The sequence below is a fragment of the Bombus flavifrons genome, chromosome 1, assembly GCF_040668555.2.
Source record: "Bombus flavifrons isolate JBK064 chromosome 1, iyBomFlav1_principal, whole genome shotgun sequence".
Classification (NCBI taxonomy): Eukaryota; Metazoa; Arthropoda; class Insecta; order Hymenoptera; family Apidae; genus Bombus; species Bombus flavifrons.
This window is the reverse complement of record NC_138442.1, coordinates 11,200,108-11,224,474: the sequence shown is the minus strand read 5'-3', so window position 1 is coordinate 11,224,474 and position 24,367 is coordinate 11,200,108. Positions and strand designations below refer to the sequence as shown.

The window sequence follows — 24,367 nt, the reverse complement described above, 5'->3', positions numbered from 1 at the left end:
ATACTTTGCAATACTCCACTAGAGGGTGTTAGATCTAATTATTAATTAAAAAAAAGTTCATTGGGAACTGTATAAAATTTGTGTAATGTATGTTTACTCGTGTTTTTCAATATTTTTAAATATATTAGAGACGGAGTATAGATTAATTACATAATCTAAATTTTAAAGTTTGGGTATATACTCTAATTGTATATCATGGATAACCTTATTGTATTTTACGTTACAAAATATAGTAAAATAACTTATTTATTATTACTCTTGGTTTGATCTTAGTTTGGATTAGATAGGATTTATTCTACTGTACCAACTGCGGATACTATGAAATGCCACAGAAACCATAAAGTAAATTGTTAGTAGCTTCCTGTGCGTAAAATGACCCTGACACTGCAATGAAGCACTTTGAATATGCTATTAATTCTAACAAATGAATCACTTGAGAAAAGTTTCTTTAGAAACTTTTCGTACTTCTATGGTGAATTAAAGAAATATAAAATTTTATTAGTTCTGCAGTGACAAATAAATGTCGTACTATTCGCTTAGCTCGCCTTATTTGGATCGAGTAGAGAAACATCAAAATTTTATTTTGTACATCGTACATGTATAATCGGTACATTGTGCAATTAGAAATATCAATCATATTTATTTTTACATAATTAATAATAGACGTCCTATTCGAAAGGCAAAAACGATAAATGTCTTGAGCATTACCCTTAATCAGAATTTATGTATTTTTATATTCACATAATATATTATTGTTCGTATAAATTATTTACATCATCTTATATACGTTTAAGGTATTTGTAATGTAAATTAATTTTTTTAATTTTAATTGCTCTCAAATGTTGACAATACGTAATTTAGTATATTATCTATACATGACTCAGTATTTAGGGAACCTAGCCTTACCGAAATAAAGACATTCATTATTAAAGTTGAAAGTTTTAACATAAAATCTCTATAGTAAGCCTCTGCAAAAGTGACATTTTGATTAATTACGGAAAAACCGTTCTCTCAAAGTTGTTACAGAACTAATATATTTTATAAAATGGCCATAAAAAACCTTTTGTAAAGAAATATTCAGCTCTGACCTCACCGTTTTTTGAATAAAAGTAATGTGAAATGTGTAACATTGGTAATTTCGACGTCTAAAATGCTGTGTTTATTATAATGTGAAGTTGTCGTTCTGCCGATTTCTGAATTGTTTGTTAGTGTGCGCGTGTAGAAAATACAGACAGTCAAGAAAGTTCTTCCGTTTCCGATAGAGAAAGAATCTTAGGCATGCGCGAAGAATATGGCTTTCGATTCTCTGGGTGTTTTACTTTTGTGGGATATGTATTGTCGCGCTACAAAACCTTAAATCCTGTAGATCTCTATCAAATAATAAAACCACTTCGAGCTGCTTTCAGGTGCATTGACCATCATGACTTCAGTTATTACACTATGTGCAGACAGCCGCATACGCCATCAAGGTCGTTATTTAATCCAATCCACACACTTAAGTTCCACGTCGCAAGTTCGATATAGTAATGTGTTAGAGCTCGCAATCGTTAACTTTCTATGTATGCAACTGAATGACGCATATACGTATGTATCTAATGGGTTTTCTTCTATTCATTCTAATTTCTTTTTAGTATTATATGTCAATTTGATAATAGTCACGTAACATCGTCTGCAAGTTAGGAAGTACTCTGTGATGGATAATATATTGATGCATTGACAAAAATTTTGAATTTTTATTTATATATATATATATCTACACAGTCGTCAAATTACTGATTATAATGCATAATATGAGCCACAAGAGTCATTCTGCTTACATGTGTTTGTGTGTAGATAATCACAACAGTATATCGAATATTATCACTGAACTCAGTTAATGTGGAATTTCCCGTTATAACTGAAATGTCTGTGTAAATCGATGAAGATAAGTTAGTAGTGGTACGATAGAATTAGGCATAAATATAGACAAATATTTTGGTATAAAAATAGATGATGATATATCTTGAAATTTTTTAAGTGTCCTATCACAAAAATGTTACCTCTAATACTACATAGTTTCTTACTTAATTCTCTATAATTATATGAATTACAATTACATATTATGTATTTATAGTATCCTCAGTCACTTTTTGTTACCATTCAATTATTCATCCAATTGGAAACACAATGGATAATTATTATATACAAGTTACAATTTCTTTAAATGTTTAAATAGACATATAGAAAACAGAAATTTATACGGAAGTGCAAGAACATTTAAAAGATACAGTCGATTACCAGTGTTACGATTAAAATTATTGTACTAGTATTTATGTATCAGTATCCATAAGTTTATGCTCGGCTGATATCAGTTGATATGATTAATTCTCACTACGAATACTTGCACGCGCAGCGGAATTTACATGATGTAGACAAAGGACATTTTTAGCATTAGTCTATTCTCTACAAGGTCCACTACGTATGTGCGTGTCTTCAAGGTGTATAAATACACTTTACTTGAAGTTACTCCATTGAACCCTGGCGTTGTGCTTCGTAACATACTGGCCGTACGCCAGGGTTACGCAAGTCGCGCCCTGTTGACCTCCTTCTTCATGAGAGATTGACCTTGTATCTCGTTCTTGTATCTTAAACAGCGCAAACTCCAAACCACCCTAAAGACATGTACCTTATCGCAATTGTATTTATCAAAATTTTCTGCTTGTATTAAAAAATGAAAATATAGAAAATGTTGATAATAAATGTTCTTATCGATGAGGATATACCTTGATCTACGTATTCATATTATATACATGACCATTACCAAAGTGTAGAGATAACGATCGATCGGTATGACGGAATTGTACTGTAATACCTGCCTCAAATCGAATAGGGTCACATCAAATTGTATAATACAAAACTCGATCGATCATTATCCTTGACACAATGTTTTCTTCTTTTTCTCTTCAATGTAATTTTCTTCGATTTTATAGATCGCTCCAACAATTTTTATCATTAACGATTGTTGTAAATAATATTATAGTTATAAGAATGTTTATGTTAAAACTAAGCAATGTTGTGATTACATAAAAATGATAATCAAGGAGTGGATTACATTAAAGTTAAGGTAAAGATAAATTGTTATTAGTTATTCCTCGTTGAAATAGGAAAATAATTGCAAATTATACCCTGTTGGTACCTGGAGAACCAGTAAAGATGGGTGTATCAGGCGGGTATTTCAAATATACACACAACTTCTCTACGATATTTCTTCCTATAATTTGTACAATTCTTTGTGAATTAAGATATGAAGAAAGAAAACGATATTACTATACTCTTTTTTTTTTTATTAAATATTGAGTTGCAATCATCAATTAATTTTATTTGTAGAAATATATTAAAAATATTGATATCAATTATTTTTGTTAGTCTGCTATAATATCCGTGTTTGGTATTCATTTAATCACTATTGTTAAATGCGGAAGAAATCTTGGTATAATACGTAAAAATATGATACATATTTCATCGTTTTATAGAAATATGTTCCCGCCAAACTGCTTCGCGTTTCGAATACCTTGACACTAGCGACAATTTCTATATTTTCTTTACCGGAAACACGTCATCAGCGCGGTTAAACATCTAATTTCGAAACGATTGACTGTGAACGCATTCTATTTAATTGATATACACACGGTGACCGTGAAAAAGGGGAAGAAAGGCGTAGTGTCGCAAGATACGAAAGAAAGGTCACGAATTCGGGAACAGAGTACGCATTCGAAGTGTATGAAGTGTCAGGGTCTCAAGGTGCGGCCGTGCCAGAAGATTGAACCTGCGCAGAACTCTGCACGTGACCTGCGCAGCTATTCTTAGCAGAGGTCCGTTCAACGAGAGGAACTCGTCTCGCTCACTCGTCGTCCGGCGCGCGTCCGAAACGTAGGAGCGGTTCCTCCTCTTTATTTTATTAACTCGTTTTCACACTAACTGTCTGAATCAATATGTCTGGTCTTGCGGATCCAGTGGCATTCGCCAAGGATTTCTTGGCTGGTGGTGTAGCCGCCGCTATCTCGAAAACGGCGGTTGCTCCCATCGAACGTGTGAAGCTGTTGCTGCAGGTACAGCATATCTCCAAGCAAATTGCTGAAGACCAGCGTTACAAAGGTAAGCTATTTAAGGAGGCAATTACATTTATTCGATCACTTATGAGAGATTAATAAAATGGACAAAGTGTCAAGATACATAACATGCAAGTAACTGGAATCACAAATCACTGTGCGTAAGACTAGACAACGAATCATACAAAACATGTGACAGGGACATTTCGCTCATGTCGGGATTCTGAAACTGCCAAGCGTTTCCGCCAAGTTCCTCCACAGTGGTTAGGATCGAGATTACTGTTATGTAATCATTTCATACTATATGTTAGTAGTACGCCAGTAGTAGTACTATCTAGTTTTAATTTTCTACTTTATGTAACAAAGATAAAGTTTCGGGTCTTACATAACTTTTGCAATATCGATTAAAAAGGAAGTCGTACTCTTCTGACAAACGAGTGGGTCGATATTCGGTGAAATGACTTGGGTACCAGATGGCAGTGCATGGCATTGCTCTTTGTACGGGATTCGCAAGTGCCGATCGATGACTATGCGGCTCAATATGGCTGCCTTTATACTATAAAGCATATACTCAAATTTTATTTTAAAGATTTTTTAATATGTATTTGATAATGAACAATTGAAATCATACTTACGAGAATGTAATTTATTGTACTCTATCCAAGATGTAATGTAATTATGAAAAAATAAGTAATGTTTTATTTAAGAAAAAAAGAAAATTACGAATATATCAAATTGCACAGATTTAAGCGTGGAATTATTTTGCTGACGAATAATAATGTTTTAATAATACATAATCTTAGATTGTGGTTTTATGATAAACATTTAGTAGATAATATTTAATCATTCGCAATATGTTATCATTAAAATTTATGATATTTAAATTATACTAAAATAATACGATTTCATGACCTTGAGTATATCTTCCTTTGCTTAGTATTAAAGAAAACGGATTTTTAAAGTTTCTGCAATGTTAACATATCTTAGTTATTGTAAAGATAATTTTATGTACTTGAAGATATGAAATATTATAAATAATTAAAAATCTATAGCTGACAATGTTCTGTTACATAACAGCATGCAATTCAATATATGACAAAACAAAATTTATAGAATTTCTAAATCTAGCATTCAAATATTTTCATGTAGATATTAAAAAATTTTTGTGAAAAGATTCTAATACTTTGAATAAAATGAAAAAGTAATTAATCTTGTCACTTATTGTTCATGCAAAATATAATCTTTCTTGAAATAAAGTATGATGTAAATATATTTTCATATTATTCCAGGTATGATTGACTGCTTTGTGCGCATTCCAAAAGAACAAGGATTCCTCAGTTATTGGCGTGGTAACTTTGCCAATGTTATCAGATATTTTCCCACACAAGCTTTGAACTTTGCCTTCAAAGACAAGTACAAGCAAGTTTTCCTTGGTGGTGTTGACAAAAACACACAATTTATGCGTTACTTTGTTGGAAATTTGGCCTCTGGTGGTGCTGCTGGTGCTACATCTCTGTGCTTTGTCTATCCTCTTGACTTTGCCAGAACTAGGTACATTTTACATACTATTTTGGTATTCGATTGTGATTAATTCTTAATTGCAACTTGTGTGTTAAAGTTTTATATATGGTAATTACTTACACTTATTATTTGTAGGTTGGCTGCTGATGTAGGCAAAGCTGGAGGTGAACGTGAATTCTCAGGTCTTGGTAACTGTCTGACTAAGATCTTCAAGACTGACGGTATTGGTGGTCTCTATCGTGGCTTCGGTGTATCCGTCCAGGGTATCATCATCTATCGTGCTGCCTACTTTGGTTTCTATGATACTGCCCGTGGTATGCTGCCTGATCCCAAAAAGACACCATTCCTTGTTTCATGGGGTATTGCTCAGGTACAGACCAGACAATAATATCTATCTTAAATCTTGATACAACTGTAATCCTTTTATTAATATCTAATATTTTTTGCAGGTTGTCACAACTGTTGCGGGTATTGTATCTTATCCATTTGACACAGTACGTAGGCGTATGATGATGCAGTCTGGTCGCGCCAAATCTGATATGTTATACAAGAGTACCCTTCACTGTTGGGCCACTATCTACAAGTCAGAAGGTGGTGGTGCTTTCTTCAAAGGAGCATTCTCCAACGTTCTTCGTGGTACAGGTGGTGCACTCGTGTTGGTACTTTATGATGAAATTAAGAATCTCCTTTAAGACATAATAACGATCCTCACCTCATTACCTTCACAACTACAATTGCAAATACCATCTTTATTACCCTCACCATCCGACATAACAACAGATCAAGTGATTTCATGACTGAAACAGTACACGAACTGTCGAGAAATTTGAGAACAGTCAGACTATGATCTTTTGGTAGCATCTTGTGAAATGCATGAAACTCGGCAGAATATGTATCTTGACTGTAGAACAGAATTCGCTTAATTTATTGCCGGATTCAGTATTTTCTTGCAGCTCACATGTTCCATATTTCATATTCCCTTTTCGTAAAGAAAAACGAAGTAATGGATATATGAAATGTTTGATACATGTGACCATGTAGGCGATGGTCGAGACATAAAGTAGTAAAAATAATTATCTAAACAAAAAAGAAGAAAATAACAAAAATAAGCGTATACATTTGAGCAAGAGAAGGACGCGCGACGAAATACCATTACGGCGACGGCGGGACGCGTAGACATGGGCCGCCCCCCCGCCCTTATTCTCGGCCCGTTGTAGATAATAAATGATCATATTAACGATATCAATGAAGTTCATCGAGTTTCAGTGAACAGTAATTTAATTTCACACTCCAGACTACTACGTGTAAGATAATGAGAAGCGTTACTTGTAAGTGTATGCATCCAATGTGTTCATGTTAGGATGTGTGCAAAGAAACCAACAGATCAATAAAAGTAATGACAAAACATAGTTTTGAGTCTTTTCTTACCTTAAACATAACTTTTTAATTTTTTTAGTTAAGTTCTTTATCTTACGTTTTGTAACATACAAGATAAGATAATTATCTAAGTTATTGCTTATTCATTAAATAGATACCAAAAATAAATAATATGTCTGCATTCTTATATAGTAAAATTATATTTTTAAGGAGTAGTGACAGTCACGTGTCATATTTCATATTACATATTTCATGTTTCATACAATGTTTCATTATTATAAACATTCCAAATATAAAGTAGGTCTTAGCCTTAATATCATTAATCTACTGATACAGTGAATTAATGATTTTAAATAAAAATACTTCCCTTTTTAATTTTGATCCTCAATCTACCTGAACATATTGGAATGCTCTTAAAATACACATATAGTCTCTGCAGCAATACAGTAGTTTATATGAAAATGAGAAATTTATATATTATTTTTACACAATATTTCTAGATTAAACGGGTAGGTAATTGAACTTTGTTGTTTACACTTGACATTTATACAATACAAACAGAGATCTGAGAGAAATTTCAGAAGGGAATGACGAGAAAGTTTGGGACACAATATAAAATAGTGGATCTTATATACAATGATTTGTGCCATCATATCAAGAAACATATCATACAGTTGTTCTATTTGGATCTCCCGCAATTGAATCTAATATTCGAGATAAACCTGGCAAATTTAAAATAATTCTTAAACCAGGTATCTTTCGTAAAACATTTATGGCAACTGGCAGGAAACCACTGAAAAATTAATAACATTAAAATTTTAACTAGTTTCATAAAGAACGAATATGTATTTGGTAATAAAACAGATGTAGAATACATACCTGAATAATAATACAAAACCATACGTTTCTATGATCATGCCTATGATAGGCCAACCCATAAGTACTACAATAATTCCTCCTAAAAATGAAGCACTAGCTTTTATCTTGTGCCTTTGAAAAAAAAAGCTGAGGGTTCTCTTTGGTCCAATAACACATGATAATCCACATATAAATAAAATCTATAGAGAAATAATTAATTCAGAGGAATGTAGTAATGTACACTAGATGCTTTCACAGATCTATAAGAACAGTTCTTACATTTCCAATAGCAAGAAGACCTTTATCAAAGAGTAGTAACATTCCAAGGAAAAGAAAAGATATACCAAATCCTGCAAGTCCGACTCCTATTTCTGAAATCAATACATAATTGTTATACAGTGTTTTGAAATTTACATTTCATTCCGTACTCATGAGGATAGTTACAGATCGTAGATTTTTTATAAATTATAAATTATTTATTACTTACTTTGCGTATCTGTAATTTCGAACATTATTTACGATTTGTGCTTTACGATGAACTCTTAAATTACTTTTTCAGTAATATTTCGACAAGATTCAGGTAAAAATTGTAATGCATAACCTAACCTAAATCCACGTCATTAATTGTGATGTGACACTTTCCAACTAAGCACTATTTCTAGTCACCGTATAAAAACCGTATATTGAATACTGTATATATTTTGTAATAACCACCTTAGCATTATTCTTACAAAATTTAAATAAATTAAACACGCTCAATATTTATCAGCGAAATGAACGCCATTATACATACATGTGCGTTCATACTTCATACGCATGAGATTGTCGACTCTATTCTTACTTTTTATTGTGCGATTTTTCAATTATTTAAAATTCTTCTTGACAATTGAATTTAGAATACATATAGTTTGCGATAAAAAATTAATAGCATTAGGTATTTGATATTTTTAACAATTTTCGATAAGAATTTTTCCAGTAATTTTTTGTGTGAAAAATTTTATTTTAAACAAATTCATATCATTCAGTTCAAATTATATGTATGTAATTCGTACAACTTGTTATACATATAAGTTATATGTACTTTGAAATATATAATTTGATGACAAGCCTATTTACAAATAATTAATTATTTATTGTGGATAGGGGCTGTACAAAATAAATTTAACTTTATTATTCAGTATGAATTTCTTATACAAATAACATATAATACATTGTCATTTATAATGTTTAATCAGATGAAGGAATGATGAGATTGCTAATGGCGGGAAGAATGACATTATTTTACAAACAGCACAAAAAATAGACTTGTTCATTAACCGTTAATATGGCTAAAACTTAAGTCTACATACGACGTAAAAAACATTATTTACAAGTATTCCAAGGTACACGAATTATGTTGAGTAGTAAGTTCAGCACATCAAAGATGATCTGAGCCACTGAAAATAAATATTGATATTTTAAATAATAATTTAATTTTTTATATCTAAATTAAACAAAACTTTATATGTAACGTGAGTACCTCAGTTAAACTTAATTTTATGGTCCCATTTTGCAAAGGGTCTTTACTTTCAAATATTCCTATAAAATAAGTGTAAATATTAGCGTGCGATTTAAATATTTAAATATTAGAATATACAGAAGGAGGAGTTAAAAACTTAAAGTATACCAAATGCGTCACTCAAGTGCAGTATTGCCGAGACGAAGTCACCAAATCTGAGTGTCCCATCCTTTCTCATATAGCGAAGGATTAAAATTGAAAGTACATCCGTATTTAATTGGAACCCTAATAGAAATATTTTTCATGCGTTAAAAGTATGGATAGGTGAATATCAAACATCGGTAAACATGTACATATATAATATATACTTACCCACTTCTAATAACGCATCTCGCAATCGTTCCGCTTTAAGTATACCTGTTTTTTCCTTCGTATGATTTTTAAACGCTGCTTGCCAGTATTTTAAACTGCACATGAGATCCTTAAAGTCATTGAATTTTAATCGACCACTACCAGAACTCTATATTAATATCAATGTAAGGAAAACCACCAGTAAATTATTATTAATTAAAAAAATATTATTAAAAAAATTAAGGTAACTAATTTTAAGGATACATCCATTGTAAGAACTACCTGTCGACATACTTCCATAGAAGCACAGCTTTTTATATAATCTATAAATGAAACACAATAATTTATCAAGTAATATTAGAAGAATCGATGAATTAATTTTTTTATTATAATTTTAGATAGTGCGAACTTTTACCATTTGGTAAACAAGCTTCGAGAAGTTCTTGCAATTCAAAAGCGTTTACTGTTCTGTGTTCATCAGCAAGTTGCAGAAACACGGCTTCATATTGTGAGAAACCTTTGCCTTCGAGGGGTGGCGCTTTGATGATGGCCGATTTCATCAAAGATGGCGGTGTATCGAGAAGTCTAATAAAATCATTATATATGTATAAAGTAAAATTATATTTTCAAGTAACCTGTTAATATTAAAATTGAATTACTCACTTAAGTTTTAGAGGCTTACTACTGTAGACTCGCAGTGTGAAACTTGTTTCTTGTGTAGGTTCAAAAGTAGTGGGTACTAACAAATAACCACCCTGGTCTAATTGACATCTGTGGCTCACTTGACGACTGTTGGTATATTGCGAGTTAACCAAAGATTTATTCTTTTTGAAAAATTGCTTGTTTATCGATTCTGTGCTATTTTTCGGCAAAGTATACGCCGTGAAGCCTATCACCTTAATATAATACAAATAGTACAATCATTAATAATAAAATTTCCAAAATAGGATACATTTAAAAGCTATAAAGAGTATTTCTTACTTTTATTTCCATGATAGAGTGTTGATACAAAGAGACAATTACTTCCTCCATTTCACTTAGGATTAGATGTAATTGTGGATTAATATGGAAAGTTTCTGCAACATATATAAATTTATAGAATCGTAGAACAATTTATCGTAATTTTAATAAGTGCTTACGTTACGTATTACCGGATTTCCGTTGTAAAACGTTCATCATTGGAGTAAACCGCGTACGAACCTTCATTGTTCCGACATCCTCCTGCGGTTACGCCCCTCCTCCAACTGCCTTGATAGAGTTTCATTTGCCAGGTATGTTTGCTATGCAACGATGGCTCATCTCTCGACGTTTCGGCATCAAGATGTACGACTTCTAAATGAGTGAACGTCTTCACGAAATCCGAATACGATATCCTACGATTCATGTGATTCCTGTTAATTATTTTTATTCACGCGTTTGTAGCATTTATTGCAATTATCGCGTAACTAACTTTAATGAGACGCGTACTCAAATAAACCTTATAACTTAAATAAATTATCAAAGCTTATTTTATAAATTAAGCTATTATTAAAATAAGTTCACCAGAATTCTCCCTCGGCCATGTTTCTGACCGCTAAACGATCCCTTTCCATTGGAGGTACTTCATCCCATTCAAGGCCACCTCTCGCCCAAGCGCCAACATACTCCCTACCAGGTCCAAGAGGATTTCTTAATTTTACTAACTGAACCGCCTCGCCGTTGAATGTTTCCACCTATATTTTACGCAACGATCCATCATGAAATACGAGTCAGAATTAATCAAGATCATCGAACGATTATTATCTCTGTTATTTACCCTTTCAATAGCGTACAGCCTGTAATTGATCCCCATCTGAATGCCATTGGCGAGTTTCTCTGTACTGGCACGAATCTTAAACGAAGTAAAAACAAATAATTTAGTTTTTCAATAACACAATATTTATAACATCTATAACGCCCATGTTTAAGCAGTTTTATATTTTTATGGGTATAATCGGAGAAATGGAATCTAAATAGAGATTCGAACGATCCGAGAGATCTAATTTTCTATAAATATACAAACACCGATAGTCTAATAATAGCGGGCTTACAAAGTATTAAAGATACCTGCGGTCGATAATAAATTAAGAAGAAAAGAGTCACGTGTTGTTTACCTGCTGCTGATTGTTATTTACTGTACACGTGATAAGGGATGTCATATCGAGAAGTTTCGCTAGTACTCGCCCACACGCAGTAGGATCTTGGCGTATGGCGATACTCTCAGTGATTCCGCCGGTAAGGTCAGACAAGCCATCCAACAGAGTTCCATACTTCAAAGCTTCGTACGATCCGTGCAATCTGAAAGCAAATAATAAAAAGTCAGTTTCTCGAGGTAACTCTTTTTGATGAATTCTTAAGAAACGACTACCATCCTAACATAACGAGTCCAAAGGTAGATGGAAAATCCTATTCATTTATTCAATTCCAACGAGTTATCAGGAATTTTCACTCACGCTGTTTAAATAACAGTGAAAACTCGTATCATGCAGGCGGTATTTTTTAAATTCAGGAACGTCAAGATCGGCTCAGGGAAAGCGGATGTCTAGAATTTTTCGACCTGCGACCTCTTCCCGTCGACGATGAGGCACCTCTGGAGAAATACCACGCGATCGTGATTTCTCGCGGGCTCCTCATCGATTCCGCGAAGAAAGTTGAGTCGACAGCTCGTTAATCTCGCTCGCCATGCTACCGGAATAGCAGCTTTTGTTCCACGAAGCGAACCTGCCAGTTTGATTAAGCCTGCGTACCAAGACTTTTCGTCTCGGAAATCATCGGTCGAGATAGAAAGGCGAGATCTCGCGCGGATTGATAAGAGGATAGGCGAGAAGGTAGCGATTGTATCTGCTCGAATGTGCCGTTCCTGCGGGAATTAGCGTTCTCTAGATAACGGGGTTTCTTTCTCTTGCTCTATGTTCGTGGACTGACTCGTCCCAGTAACGCCAACGCCTCTTCTGCGTCCACATATGCTCGCTCCTGGTTAGATAGCGAGCTTTCCATACTCACGAGAGTGTACGCCAGCGTACAAGGTGTTTCAGAATGTTGGTTCCAAACTTTAGTGGCACGATTCGTATATATAAGCAAAAACGTCTTCAAAAAATATGAATAAAATGATATACAAATATGTATCATTAGTTTGGAAGTTACAAGACGTTTCTAACAGCCTGAGTTTGTAACAGTGTAATATAATGAGGTAGAATTATTTAAGTCGCTTAAGTTTATTGAGATTTAAAAATTCGAAGATTAATAGTGAAAGAATGATAAAATATTAAATAATATAAGTTGTACTTTAGCTCCGGCAGAAGAAAATATTAAAAGTGAAAAAATGCTTCGAATAATTCTAGATATCATATATAGATTCCTTATGAAAAAATAAGAACGAAATATGGAATAACATTTTTTCATTTAAGGCTTAGTTTACGAGAAAATTGAGTTTGAAAATTTATCGTCGTGCAGTTTCTACATATTATGTGACCGCTCCCTGTGTATATGTAAGAACTAATGAAAAATAAACGACAAACTAAGTTCCAGTAATAAAGTAATATACACGCGTTATTGAATTGTGATAATCGCAACTGGGAATATTAACATTAAGTTGGACGATCTTCTTTTTTTCTGATGAGTAGAAAATGATATTTGGACCCACGTCTATCGGGTCATTTTTGCTTCTCTCAACGAGTATATAATATACGCTCCCGAAGTTTGCTACTTTCTGAAACACTCTGTATACGTAGGTTAATCTCTAAACCGTAACCATTCACACGAGCCGTTCAAACAGTCACATGGGTATTTTCTCAGGGAAGGTGAGCGCAATGCGACCAACAGACAGATCCGTTTTTCAATTGTGTGCCTCGTATGGGCTTTGGATTCGGTGTGTTCCGCAATTTGCCGATGGCGGAAGTGGCAGTGACTCGGAAGTGGTGTAGCGAAGTTGTTGGTCCGCGGCCAGAATACCAGATTGAAGCGGGACGAGTTAACAGGGTAATGATCGAGCCGTTGTCTCGACTATTTTCACTGATCGAATCACGTTTCGAGGAAATGAACGGTTCGACGTTAATGGCTGTCGTTGATTGAATTATGTTATGGTTAAATTGACCGCTCTTGATTTACAGTAAGAACGATTTGGAACAGTCTGTTATAGCACTGGACAGATTTTAGACATTTGGGATAATCTGCTGCAGTGTTAAACCAAGTTTAGCGAAAGATAGATGAAATAATAGATCAGACTGGAAATTATACTAGAAAAAAAAAAAAAAAAAAAATGTGGCAGCTTGTCGCAAGAGTCAGCGCACTTTCGAGCGAACATTCTGTCAACTATGTAATACCGCTGTCGGTTTGTGAGTCAACGGTAACACGAGTCTTGCCATTGACGTACTTCCGTCCCATGACCATCTAACGGGGTGATGAAGTTACATGCGGATGTGCAATGTCATTTACAATTCTTTCGTGTGATCGTCGCATTACGATACTTCGAATCACATCTATAATACCGTGACACACGGTAAAACAATTTCAAGATCAATGTACAATGCAGTTACACGACAGGCTACACATAATGTGTATACGTCGGCATAGCTAGTCGAGATTGCTTCGTAATTTAGGACATAAACATGACTAAGGATTTATAAAGATTATCATCGTGGTTATTATCGATTATTAAATTCATAAGTAGCACGACGTATAAATCATTGTCATTGTTCTGTAATCGAATAAATTAAAGATTAATTTTACTGTACCATGCCCTTCAAACTACTATTTATAACTTACCCGCTGCTCATGTTTTTAATTTAAGCTTTTCTTTGATGCCGAATAGGTACGATAGAGAAAGTAAAAGAAAAAAGAAAAAGAAAGAATGAAATTTCTACACATTCGGACATAAGACTTTCGTATTGTTCGTACATAATAATGTGGAGGAACGAGGAACGAACGTGAAATGAATACTTGCTCCAGATATTTAAAAAAGTAAGAAAACAAAATTAGTTCTGGGTACTCGCATAAGAAGACCAGAACAGCGAGTAGAGTAGCTTTATCATAGAATGAGAGGTATACTGAAACGCGAGAACATAATTATCTTTAACGTTGAAACGATTCGCTAGAACTACTTCCAACGAGAATCAAGTATATCTGCTGTGCTGTTTATAAACCGATAAGATTTCAACATTAAGGAATCAGATAGGTGGATGAACTGTTAATGAGGCTCGTTTTCGAGCGTCCATTAGCACGGTACGTTTGTTGTAGCAGTTTCGTGGCCTCAGATACGAGCGTGGACTGTGGTCACCGGTGCACTGACCTCCGATCCATTGCTGGCAACCAACGAACCGACTACTCGTCGAGTGAAAGTATCCGCGGATATACTTGCTTAGTATACCTACCCATGGTTGGCATGTGCGTGCACAAATATACAGCGCCGAATATAGCCCGGTATACTGGCGTATCCCGAAGCTATGCCGAATTCTGATTTCTCGTTGCTCGCGCGTCAAAACGTCTAGTGTGCCATCGTTGAAAATCTTGTTATCCAAATACCAACGCGGTGAATCATTATCCTCGAGTGTACGTTTTGCGGAGAAAAGCATTTTCGAATATTTGCAACGGCACGCAAGGAATGCTTTCTCTATTTCAAAGTTTAAACTCGATCGATTAAGTTCAATATTCGATTTGTTCTGAGAATCTATCTGTCATTGCGTTGTTGCGTTATCAGAGTTGATACGCGAATTTGCCAAATTTTTATTCGGTAGTATCTATAGATGAAAATTGGTTCATACCTTCTTTTCAAACAAAAACGCGTTATAGGTTTTTTCATCATCTTCTACAAGATCACGAAGATAAGGTACACGAATTTTCGTTATTGGCGAAATTGCAAGTATCGCATCTACAAATCGAATTACATAGCACCACGTAAAATTATAATTACAGTAGATGACTCGTTCGAGTCTGACGAATTAAACATATGAAGATCGAAGTGCATATAGTATATACTCGCAAGAATCTTTATACATATCTGATTGTTTCGACGTATCCGTCAGAACTTATGGTCAGAACAGGCATCTGCTATAACCATAGTAACGACGCTAAATGATACTGATCAAATGCTTTATGACTCACATATAAACTCCGGTTCTGTCGGCGTTGGATTATTAAATGTTTCATGCTTTAGCATATCAAACTCAATCTGAAATTCCTCTTCTTAATAGCCACGCGAAAAGAGAATCGCATTGACCATCTTAAAGAGGAGAAACCGAATCGGTTTTAGCGAGTAAAAAGAGTTAATTACTTCAGGAGATCGTTACAGTTACAAAATAATTAGAAGCGAAACGTGTTATCGTAGGACTGGCGGTAACCAGTGAACGCATAATGCGTTACTTAGTGATTCTTTGTTGCTTCGAGTACCGTGCGGCAGGAACAGGCAGTGGTTTCTAATGGAAATCGCGGAGAAGCGCGTCCAGCATAATTCTTTGGCTAGTTGTGCACGCGCTGGCACGCGAATGTACGAGCTTTCTAACTGATTTTAATACAGCCGTCGGATTAATAAGCCTGGATACATGGTACGTCCCGGATCGACGGGATCTATGCGACGAGGTTATCGTGAAAGAGGGAAGGTCAACCAACGAATGCTTCTCTCCCTGTGGAAAGAAGTGTGTCATCGGCGAGATTCTCTCGGTTGGAGAACGCGTCCCCTCTTCTCATCTCGCGTCCGTATCGAATCGAAACGCGTGGAATACTAATTTCGTCATCGTGGCAAAAATCATCAGTCGGTTTATCATTTCGTCGAACGTTATCTGCCATACGGGATCTCCACGTGCGTCAAACGAAATTCGAGTTGAGGTCAATGTTAGCCAGATAATATCGATTTCATATAAAATTGTGCATTTTTTATGAATGTATTTATAAAGAAAAATGTTCTTCGTTAGACACGGTTCGCTTGGACAATGTTCTAGAGAGATTTTTATCGCGTACAATTCCGGGAAATTAAATAAAGAATGAAAACATGTGATATCGTGGGGTAATTTCAATTAATATTCGCTTACGGACGAGAAACAAACATCGATTATGATTTAATTAGTAAGAATACAGTAGCGGATATAGAGATATTTTATTTGGTTTGGAAGAAAATTTGGTTAGAACGTCGAGCGCATCGTGTTAAGTTAACAACCAGATGATAAAAATTTAGTAACTAGATACTTATACTACTTGAGGCTACTTTTTATTAAAGTACTTTTTATTCTCCATAATTAGCTGATGACAGGTATAAATTCAGTCTTAATACCGATAAACGGCATATTTTTAAACATAACATACAAAAAAGGTTTATTATTAGGATAGCACAATAATCCAACACTAAGAAAAGTTCATTAATGTTAACAAAAATGCGAATTTTCCTAATTACCGAAATTTTTTATTGTAGTATTTATTAGCAGAATCTGGCTATTTACTACTTCTTTTTTTTTAAACAAACAGCGAACCACAAGAAATTCCAAGATAATGATCACGTCTAGCTCTTTAATTATCCGTACGATGATTCAATTATTCTTACGATTGTAATTGTACTCGAAGATCACCAGTGACACAGCGTGCCAGCGAAAATTAATGATGAATAGCATCGAAGATTAGATATTTTCAAGCTTTTGTCGTAAAATTTGCCGCAAAAGTCGATTGACACAAAGATCAATCACATTTTCAATACAAATGTGAGACATCGTTCGGTCATAATCGGTTATGGAAGCCAGTTGATTTCAAGCGATTCAGCGTTAATCGACTGCATCGTACATTCAACGTCGAACGGAAGTCATCGAGAGACAGCAACACGCTATCAATTATTAATGAATCTCGACCTCGATTCCTTTGCCGAAGTTGTTGACCAGTGTAATCGTTGCCACGTACAGACGGCTTGTAAGCGACATTACGATACATCGTCTCTCAGTGGATGTAATCGAGCGAATCAAATTAATTGAAAAGAAAGACCGATGCTCGATGAATCGAACGATCGTCTGGAATTAATTTACGGGGAATTTATTCATTCTTTGATCAAGTCGTGACCTCAAGATTCAAGAATCTTCTTTACGTGTTCTCAGTTATGTTTCACTTACGAAATACACACTTTCAATTTTTTTTCAATTCGACGATTGTGTCAGGTTTAATGGTCGTGTCACGTAGAACCATTATTATCGCGGTATAATTTGTTAATCGGCTATTTAATTTTCGTACGGTATCGTGATGTGGCTCACGAAAGTATTTAAACACTTATAGAAACGTCTTCTGAATACACTATGTAGGCACATTATATTCGTAAAAATGTTGTGCGATAAGCGGTCAAATATTTTCGTAGCCACCGTATGTTACAACGTTTGATCCTTTTGTTCTGCTTTCTCTTGGCAAAACGCAGTGCAACCACGACAATTTCTTATTACACATGTACACACACACACACTATTGTGATGCAAGATGTACGCGTTTGATGATGAAATTATAACGAGCTGTGTTCTCGACCGTTAAATAAGGGTATGTGCTACGAGTGTTGGCCTTTAGGAGAGCGTATGATCAAAAATAGAAAACTCTGACGAGTAAGAAAAAATTGGATAAGCTTACGTAAAAGGAATTAACTAAACGGATTGTTAAATTAATTGCTGGAAATAAATGAAAAGAACGCACAAGGATCGATACGTTCGCATTTATATCGCAATGAAAATGGTAAATAGTTAGGCTACACTAGCTGAAACTCGAAGTTGTTAATGGAAATCGTGTTTAGTTGACCAACATTTACACGAATAATTACGAATGAACAGATTAGAATTTAACTAATTTCAGACGTATCTCGATGTGTTTGGTTAATAGAAATTGTAAATCACATAATTAAATAATTTGTATAAAATTTAAAGGAAGATTAGGACTTTAAACCGTGTAACGATCGCGCTATTCGAGCATTGAAATCTCCAGTTCCTCCAGTGCGCTGTGACGAGGCAAGTAAAAACATTTTACGTAAGATGACCAATAAATTACACGTATTACGTATAACAATAAAGTCACTACAATAGATTACATGGTATCAGATTTTTCTGAACGTTGTTAATATATGTATATACCTTCAAACATTCCCGCGTAAACGCCAGAGAACGTTTACCCACGGAAACTTTCTTTTTCGCAACGATTCAAAGGACGCGTCCTCGGAATTCTTTCTATTAAGACTACGTATAAAAACGAGGAAAAGAACCCTTTCCATTATACGTTTAATGGCACAATATCGTCTGAGCAAAGTGTTCTTCGAGGTTTAAAGGAACGACGTGCACGCACGTGCATACGTGTACTCATCGCTCACGAGCGTGTAAATATCGCGTTATCGCCAGTGAAATTTGTTACGGCCGTGGTTCTCATAAATGAAAAAAAGAAGAAAAAAGGGAAGAAGGCGGAGGATGAGTCGCACGGCGATTCTTATCGGCGATCCTGCTCTTCTTTCGCCAGTTGCTCCTCGCGAGGTCGTCTTCCTCTTCGAGGCCGTCACGTTGCAGTCGTTTCAAGAGCAACGCCCAGCCAGGGTTTACATCCTTCTGACGGCAAGAAACGAAGAGATGCCGAGGAAGGGACGCGAGTAAGAAGCGGATAACGAGGTGAAGGAGAAAAGAAGGAAGGAGGAACGGTCATCAGCGGAAAGATTAAGAGGAGGAGCAAGGACCTTCGGCAAAACCGGTCATCGTTGTTCGTTCGTTCGCGTAAACGCGTCTTCCACCTCGGAGAGGAGATCGCGCGGTACCATTACTCGCGTCGCAGATCTGCTCCGTAGATTTTACGAGACACCGTGAATAAATTCCATGTCCCTGCGATATGACGCGAGCTTCGTTTGCCGTGTTCTTGAATCGCTCGATTACACGCCGCTTCGTTACCGATCATATCTCCTGACCGTTAGAGCAAGTTGCTGCCTTTTCATTAAAATGTTCTCCAATGCTGCGACATTCAGGCTCATGAGTTGCAAACCTATCTACGATCCTTTCAATTACGCTCTCCTTGATTTTCTTAGTAGGGGGGCAGAATTATTCAGTTCTCTTCTCCTTAAGTAAATGATAAATCTATCTCTTTGGAAATATCGCGAGTTTAATAGCAGAATTTATGTATGAGAAATTTAAACGAGTAAAAATGCACATAATACGCAGTAGTGTATAAAATATTAAAAAATCTCTAGTGACAGTTAGAAGCTCGGCTTACATTTCATTTCTTTCGTTGTAGTTATGAAAATATACATTTGCATAAGTATCCGCAATTTGCCAATAATTATGAATGTTGTAATTAAAGATAAGGGAGGTTGAATTTCTTTCGTATAAAAATTTTCATTTCCTCAAATTGATTCTTTAAGTATATTTAATGTTTTCGTTGCACCCACGCTATTTATGAAAAACATCGAAAGTTGTAGTCATCGCATGACTTTCGAATTTCCTGAGAGAATGGAGAGTTGTGGATCGGATGGATATGCAAACATACGGAATAACTTTCACGTTACCACGGTCGATCTTGTAAGTTCCGGTGGGTGGCGTGGGTGTTCATCAGGTGGACGTTCATGGTGCGTTAGCACGAAGATCGACCTTACCCAGATCGATCGATGAACCTCGATCGCCACCGCCTTCTACACCCACGCAAAACTGCATGCGATTGAAACTGGCCAATTGCCCAGTTTGATGTTATAACATCCGAAGATACGCCCATTTTTGAAACTCGTTTTTTCTATTCATGACATCATCCACCTACCATTTATGTCCATAGCGTGGCCAATTAATTATGTAATAGGGATACTAATAGATAGATATCAAAAGACTCGTCGTTTAGAAAAGTTGAATAAATGTTCTATTCATATAAAAAAGGAGAAATACTTTTTAACGTTTCAACTATCATCATAGCTAATAATAAAATTTATATGTACTTGACCAAATGGCTACAAGAAAGAATCATATTGCGATGCGTAAATATCGAACATATTCCCGTGAAAAAATTTAAAGGAAACGATCGTTTTATGTGGTTCCTAGTAAGTTTGATGTGTTTGATCACAAAGATTGTCGGAGTCTACGGATTTGGGATGATTCTAGCTGAATCCTGTAATTCATACGTATATTGTGGAAGGCCTCAAGTAGGTCCCATAGACATTCTAAGTCAACTATTTGCCTCTCTAAACCTGTCAAAAGGAGAAGACAAGAGAAGCAGGCGCGAGAAGAATCTCATGCGCGGCCGCTCACGTGATGGATAAATAAGTAAGCACTCTCGAGTTGAAGCACTTGCCCCGGTACTCACTTGGCATACGCTTTCTCCAGAAGAGCCGGCCAGAATTGATCACTGTGACGACTTTGCACGAAAGCCAGCCGTCCGTGAATCGCCGGTAGCCTGTCGTCGACGAGAACTTCGACCCATGCGCCGCACCACCACAACCGGAACCTGAAGACCCCTGCGTATTCAGCCGTTGGTGACCCAGGTGGTTCTCCGCTGTTCCCGAATCCTTGATCAGCTGGTACCACCCTGTAGAAAAGTCCCTTGCTCAAGTGCAGAACGCCCAGGCAAGAAACTAACCATTTGTCACCTGAATTTAAGAATAAAGTGTTGAAAGTTCTAATAACTGTAACGAATAAAATAAATAATTATAAAATAAAAATATTATTAATTATACAAATATAAAAACATATCTAAGTCTTTTGTGGGATATCCCTTCGTAATTTGAATAAAATCTAGATATTAGTTGTAAAATATATACTAGAAGGATTTGAGAATTTTTTAGCTAAGTTTTACAGTATAGGTACACTTCATCTTCTGCGCTATTAATAACGAATATTCCCCGTAATGATTATGTAAGTAAGCAGAAGTAAGAAGATATAAACGAATGTTTGACTAACGAGGCTTACGAAATTACTCTTATCCTGAATGAACTTTTACTGAATGGAAATGAAGACTTATATGTAAATTGTAGGTGCATTGATCTTCGAAAGATATAGTATCTAAACAATGGCAGACGTACAAGCGTGTTTCATGAACTAGGCAAATTATAACTGCATTTTCTCCTTCGCACGTGTTCTTTATTCATCGCACATCGGTTCAACAGACACGAAACTAACCATATTACGATCCAAATAAATTCTTTTTAAGTATATTCCGTGCGAGCTACGAGTGCTCTGTTATCGTTAATTAATCAGCTGTAGAATCACGAGAAATCTTTGTAATTGCATTGTTCGTTATTACTCGTTACATTATTCGAACTTATTAGAGAATAGTAAATAATGACCGAAAGTAAAAGGGTATTAATACACGTAAATGCAATAAATTGACGTACAACTTTTCCTTTCCTCGTGTCTCATAATTAAACAGGAAAATGTTTAACAAGCGAGCTGCATAATTCCTGATTAGACCTTCGAAAACGAAAGTTAACCGAGCAATAAAGTCGTCGCGGTGTTCGATCGCAGAAAATGTTCTCACGACGTTACGACACATGCCGACCGAAGATTAAGAATCTGTTTCGCTCCTCTACGAAGTTCATCAGGGCTCTGTTCCATAATTTATCGAATAACTTAAACGCCTCTCTTTCTCTTACATTCTTGTTCATGCATTCTCACGTTCGCTTCTATTCAAACGAAAAAAAAAAAAGAAAAGAACCACACGTGCATTGTTACGCAACGCCTTGCCAGAGCATAGCAGCTTAATTATTCGACTTCCGAGAGAGAAACCAAAGTCGATCGTCCCGATCGAAAACACGACCGGTTCGAGGTAAAAACCTCGTAAATATATCGAATCACGTAAGTACATGTTGAGGACATTAAAAATATCATCGATCGACGAGTTTTTTTCGATTCGCCAAAAATAAACCGCTGTTAAAGAACGCCTCAGAATTATCCTGAGATTGACGAGGAGAAAAATCTCCGAGCGGTTGCGACACACCGACCGGTACAAAAATAGGATAACTTGCACACGCGTGTCCGGCTCTCACGATTTTCTCTTTGAAATTAACATCGTCGACGCCGACGAGATTGGCGTTAACGCGGCGACGATCGGACGTTTTGCCACGACCCGATTAAATTGTGTCTCTATTCAAACGGTGAATGCATCGATCCACTTTCACTAGAGCCACAACCGCGATGACGACGAGACCTGGTTCCGAACCGCAACGATTACAGATGAGCTAACCGGTGTCCAGTTTTCAGAGGGTAAACAAATATTTTTCCTCGAACCTGTCGTTCCTGCAAGCTTGGACGAGGAATAATACCCACGAAACCGTGTCCATTGTAATTATGCTTCGAGTCGGACTCGACGTTTGCGCTGACATCGGTGTCAAGAGCTGGAAATACATTGTGCAAGAGAGTACAACCGATTATGGAGATGTACACGGCTTAAAATCGGATTTTAAGAGGGACATTCGCGGTTCAATAATACCTAAATATTACTACATACATATAGGAATTTTTATTATAGTATCTTTGGAAGGACGAAAAAATGTAGGTAATTTCAATATGAAAATAAAGATATAATTAGACATATACGTGTTAAAATAAAAGTAATTAAAAATATAAAGTACACACGATGCAATATAATTTAATGATTATTATTCAAGAGCTAACTCAGGTATGTATCCTTTATGTGACGTTTATTCGATCTATCGTGACATATATAATTCGAAATATGAATTTTAATAAAATATGTCTGTAATAAAGTATTCAAAATATAATATAATTCGAGTTTAATATAGTTTTCCTTATTATACACGTGATTAATAAGTGTCAATTTCATTTTATGATTTGAACATCCACTTATGCCTATCCTGACTTCAAGTATCAAGTGTCCCATGATTTATGAACGGTAGTGTACATTCTCTCTTTTTGTATTTTATAACATCCATCATTCATTTCACGTAACTTACTTGGATATCTTCAAGACAATCTTGTAATTTTATTGAATCGTGGGGTATAATTTGTAAATAGCGCGAAAGTGATTCGTAAAGATCAAACAATCGGCTTTCTCCGACTGGTAAGAAAATAAGAGATAATCATCAACGAATCGTAATTATAAAGCGTAACAACACGCGCGTAATTCGTTGTTTTTATTATAATGTTTTTCTCATATATTAAACGTTTAAATAATTGTTACCACGGTCGCGTTACACCCGCATTTTTCTCATTGGAACGTAAATATGTATGCCAGCGCTTGTAGAGCGGAAAAGAAGGTGCCTCGATTATTCAAATAAACGAGAAAGAATGGTTGTCTACAATTCATCGTGCAGACCTGTAATTCTATTGTCCAGCCTCTCTCAAACTTGAATTCTAATTCTTTCCACGTTCTCGAAATACTTACCACGTCTACGAATTTTTAATTTCCAACATTTAGTGCGTTTCTTATATCGAAAAGGAAGAAATGTCGTCAAAACGAAGAAAATATTTTATCCGATGGACTATTTAATATATATTTAATATAAAAACTCATTTAATATAATAACTTCGATCTCAAAGATCAAAAATTCCAATCTCAATTTTATCGAATATTCAATCATATCAACTTCTAGATAAAAAATTTATCTTTTGAACACTAAATCAACAATACAATGAACAATAATTCAAAGTCGATTAATTTTTAACAGTATATGCGATTATATATTTTATTTTCCATTATCCATACCCTGACAATCTCAGTACTTGTCAAGTTGTAATGTTGT

The 24,367-nt window shown here is 35.4% G+C and overlaps 3 protein-coding genes and 1 long non-coding RNA gene across 11 annotated transcripts in view; 2 read left to right on the top strand and 2 right to left on the bottom strand.

The window, feature by feature from the left end:
* Window positions 1–2,727, top strand: LOC138184287 (uncharacterized). Of its 8 annotated transcripts, none has more exons than XR_011174301.1 (3): window positions 1–87; window positions 1,407–1,584; window positions 1,656–2,727. It is a non-coding gene; the product is annotated as an uncharacterized LOC138184287 (long non-coding RNA). The 8 variants fall into 8 exon arrangements; XR_011174310.1 differs by lacking the exon at window positions 1–87 and adding an exon at window positions 148–349; XR_011174309.1 differs by lacking the exon at window positions 1–87 and adding an exon at window positions 367–559.
* A 1,140-nt stretch (window positions 2,728–3,867) lies between these two features.
* Ant (ADP/ATP translocase) lies at window positions 3,868–7,018 on the top strand. Its single transcript, XM_069122089.1, has 4 exons — window positions 3,868–4,134; window positions 5,378–5,639; window positions 5,745–5,979; window positions 6,059–7,018. The coding sequence occupies exons 1-4, from the start codon at window positions 3,972–3,974 to the stop codon at window positions 6,299–6,301; spliced, it is 903 nt and encodes a 300-aa protein (XP_068978190.1). The 5' UTR covers window positions 3,868–3,971; the 3' UTR covers window positions 6,302–7,018.
* On the bottom strand, window positions 6,601–8,668 carry LOC138184276 (vesicle transport protein GOT1B). The gene is made up of 4 exons (XM_069122100.1): window positions 8,332–8,668; window positions 8,124–8,215; window positions 7,866–8,044; window positions 6,601–7,779 (listed from the first exon to the last, which is right to left on the bottom strand). The coding sequence occupies exons 1-4, from the start codon at window positions 8,354–8,356 to the stop codon at window positions 7,653–7,655; spliced, it is 423 nt and encodes a 140-aa protein (XP_068978201.1). The 5' UTR covers window positions 8,357–8,668; the 3' UTR covers window positions 6,601–7,652.
* Window positions 8,669–8,846: 178 nt separating this feature from the next.
* The window catches only part of CalpC (calpain C), a 38,683-nt gene continuing 23,162 nt past the window's right edge, over window positions 8,847–24,367 (bottom strand). Inside the window, exons 6-18 of the mRNA XM_069109974.1 lie at window positions 20,974–21,256; window positions 11,826–12,009; window positions 11,489–11,563; window positions 11,236–11,405; window positions 10,894–11,066; window positions 10,675–10,769; window positions 10,357–10,589; window positions 10,109–10,278; window positions 9,958–10,016; window positions 9,715–9,862; window positions 9,511–9,627; window positions 9,364–9,422; window positions 8,847–9,280 (exon numbers count right to left, since the gene is read on the bottom strand). Of these exons, the coding sequence (XP_068966075.1) occupies window positions 9,254–9,280; window positions 9,364–9,422; window positions 9,511–9,627; window positions 9,715–9,862; window positions 9,958–10,016; window positions 10,109–10,278; window positions 10,357–10,589; window positions 10,675–10,769; window positions 10,894–11,066; window positions 11,236–11,405; window positions 11,489–11,563; window positions 11,826–12,009; window positions 20,974–21,256 (1,793 nt within the window). The 3' untranslated portion in view covers window positions 8,847–9,253. The remainder of the gene's footprint in view (window positions 9,281–9,363; window positions 9,423–9,510; window positions 9,628–9,714; window positions 9,863–9,957; window positions 10,017–10,108; window positions 10,279–10,356; window positions 10,590–10,674; window positions 10,770–10,893; window positions 11,067–11,235; window positions 11,406–11,488; window positions 11,564–11,825; window positions 12,010–20,973; window positions 21,257–24,367) is intronic.

Excerpts from the sequence above, each read along its gene's own strand:
- Ant (XM_069122089.1), top strand. The coding sequence starts at position 3,972 with ATGTCTGGTCTTGCGGATCCAGTGGCATTCGCCAAGGATTTCTTGGCT. Across the intron at positions 5,640-5,744 it reads CTTGACTTTGCCAGAACTAG|GTTGGCTGCTGATGTAGGCA; the intron begins GTACATTTTACA and ends TATTATTTGTAG. Across the intron at positions 5,980-6,058 it reads TTTCATGGGGTATTGCTCAG|GTTGTCACAACTGTTGCGGG; the intron begins GTACAGACCAGA and ends TATTTTTTGCAG.
- LOC138184276 (XM_069122100.1), bottom strand. The coding sequence starts at position 8,356 with ATGTTCGAAATTACAGATACGCAAA. Across the intron at positions 8,216-8,331 it reads CGAAATTACAGATACGCAAA|AAATAGGAGTCGGACTTGCA; the intron begins GTAAGTAATAAA and ends TATTGATTTCAG. Across the intron at positions 7,780-7,865 it reads GGTTTTGTATTATTATTCAG|TGGTTTCCTGCCAGTTGCCA; the intron begins GTATGTATTCTA and ends TTAATTTTTCAG.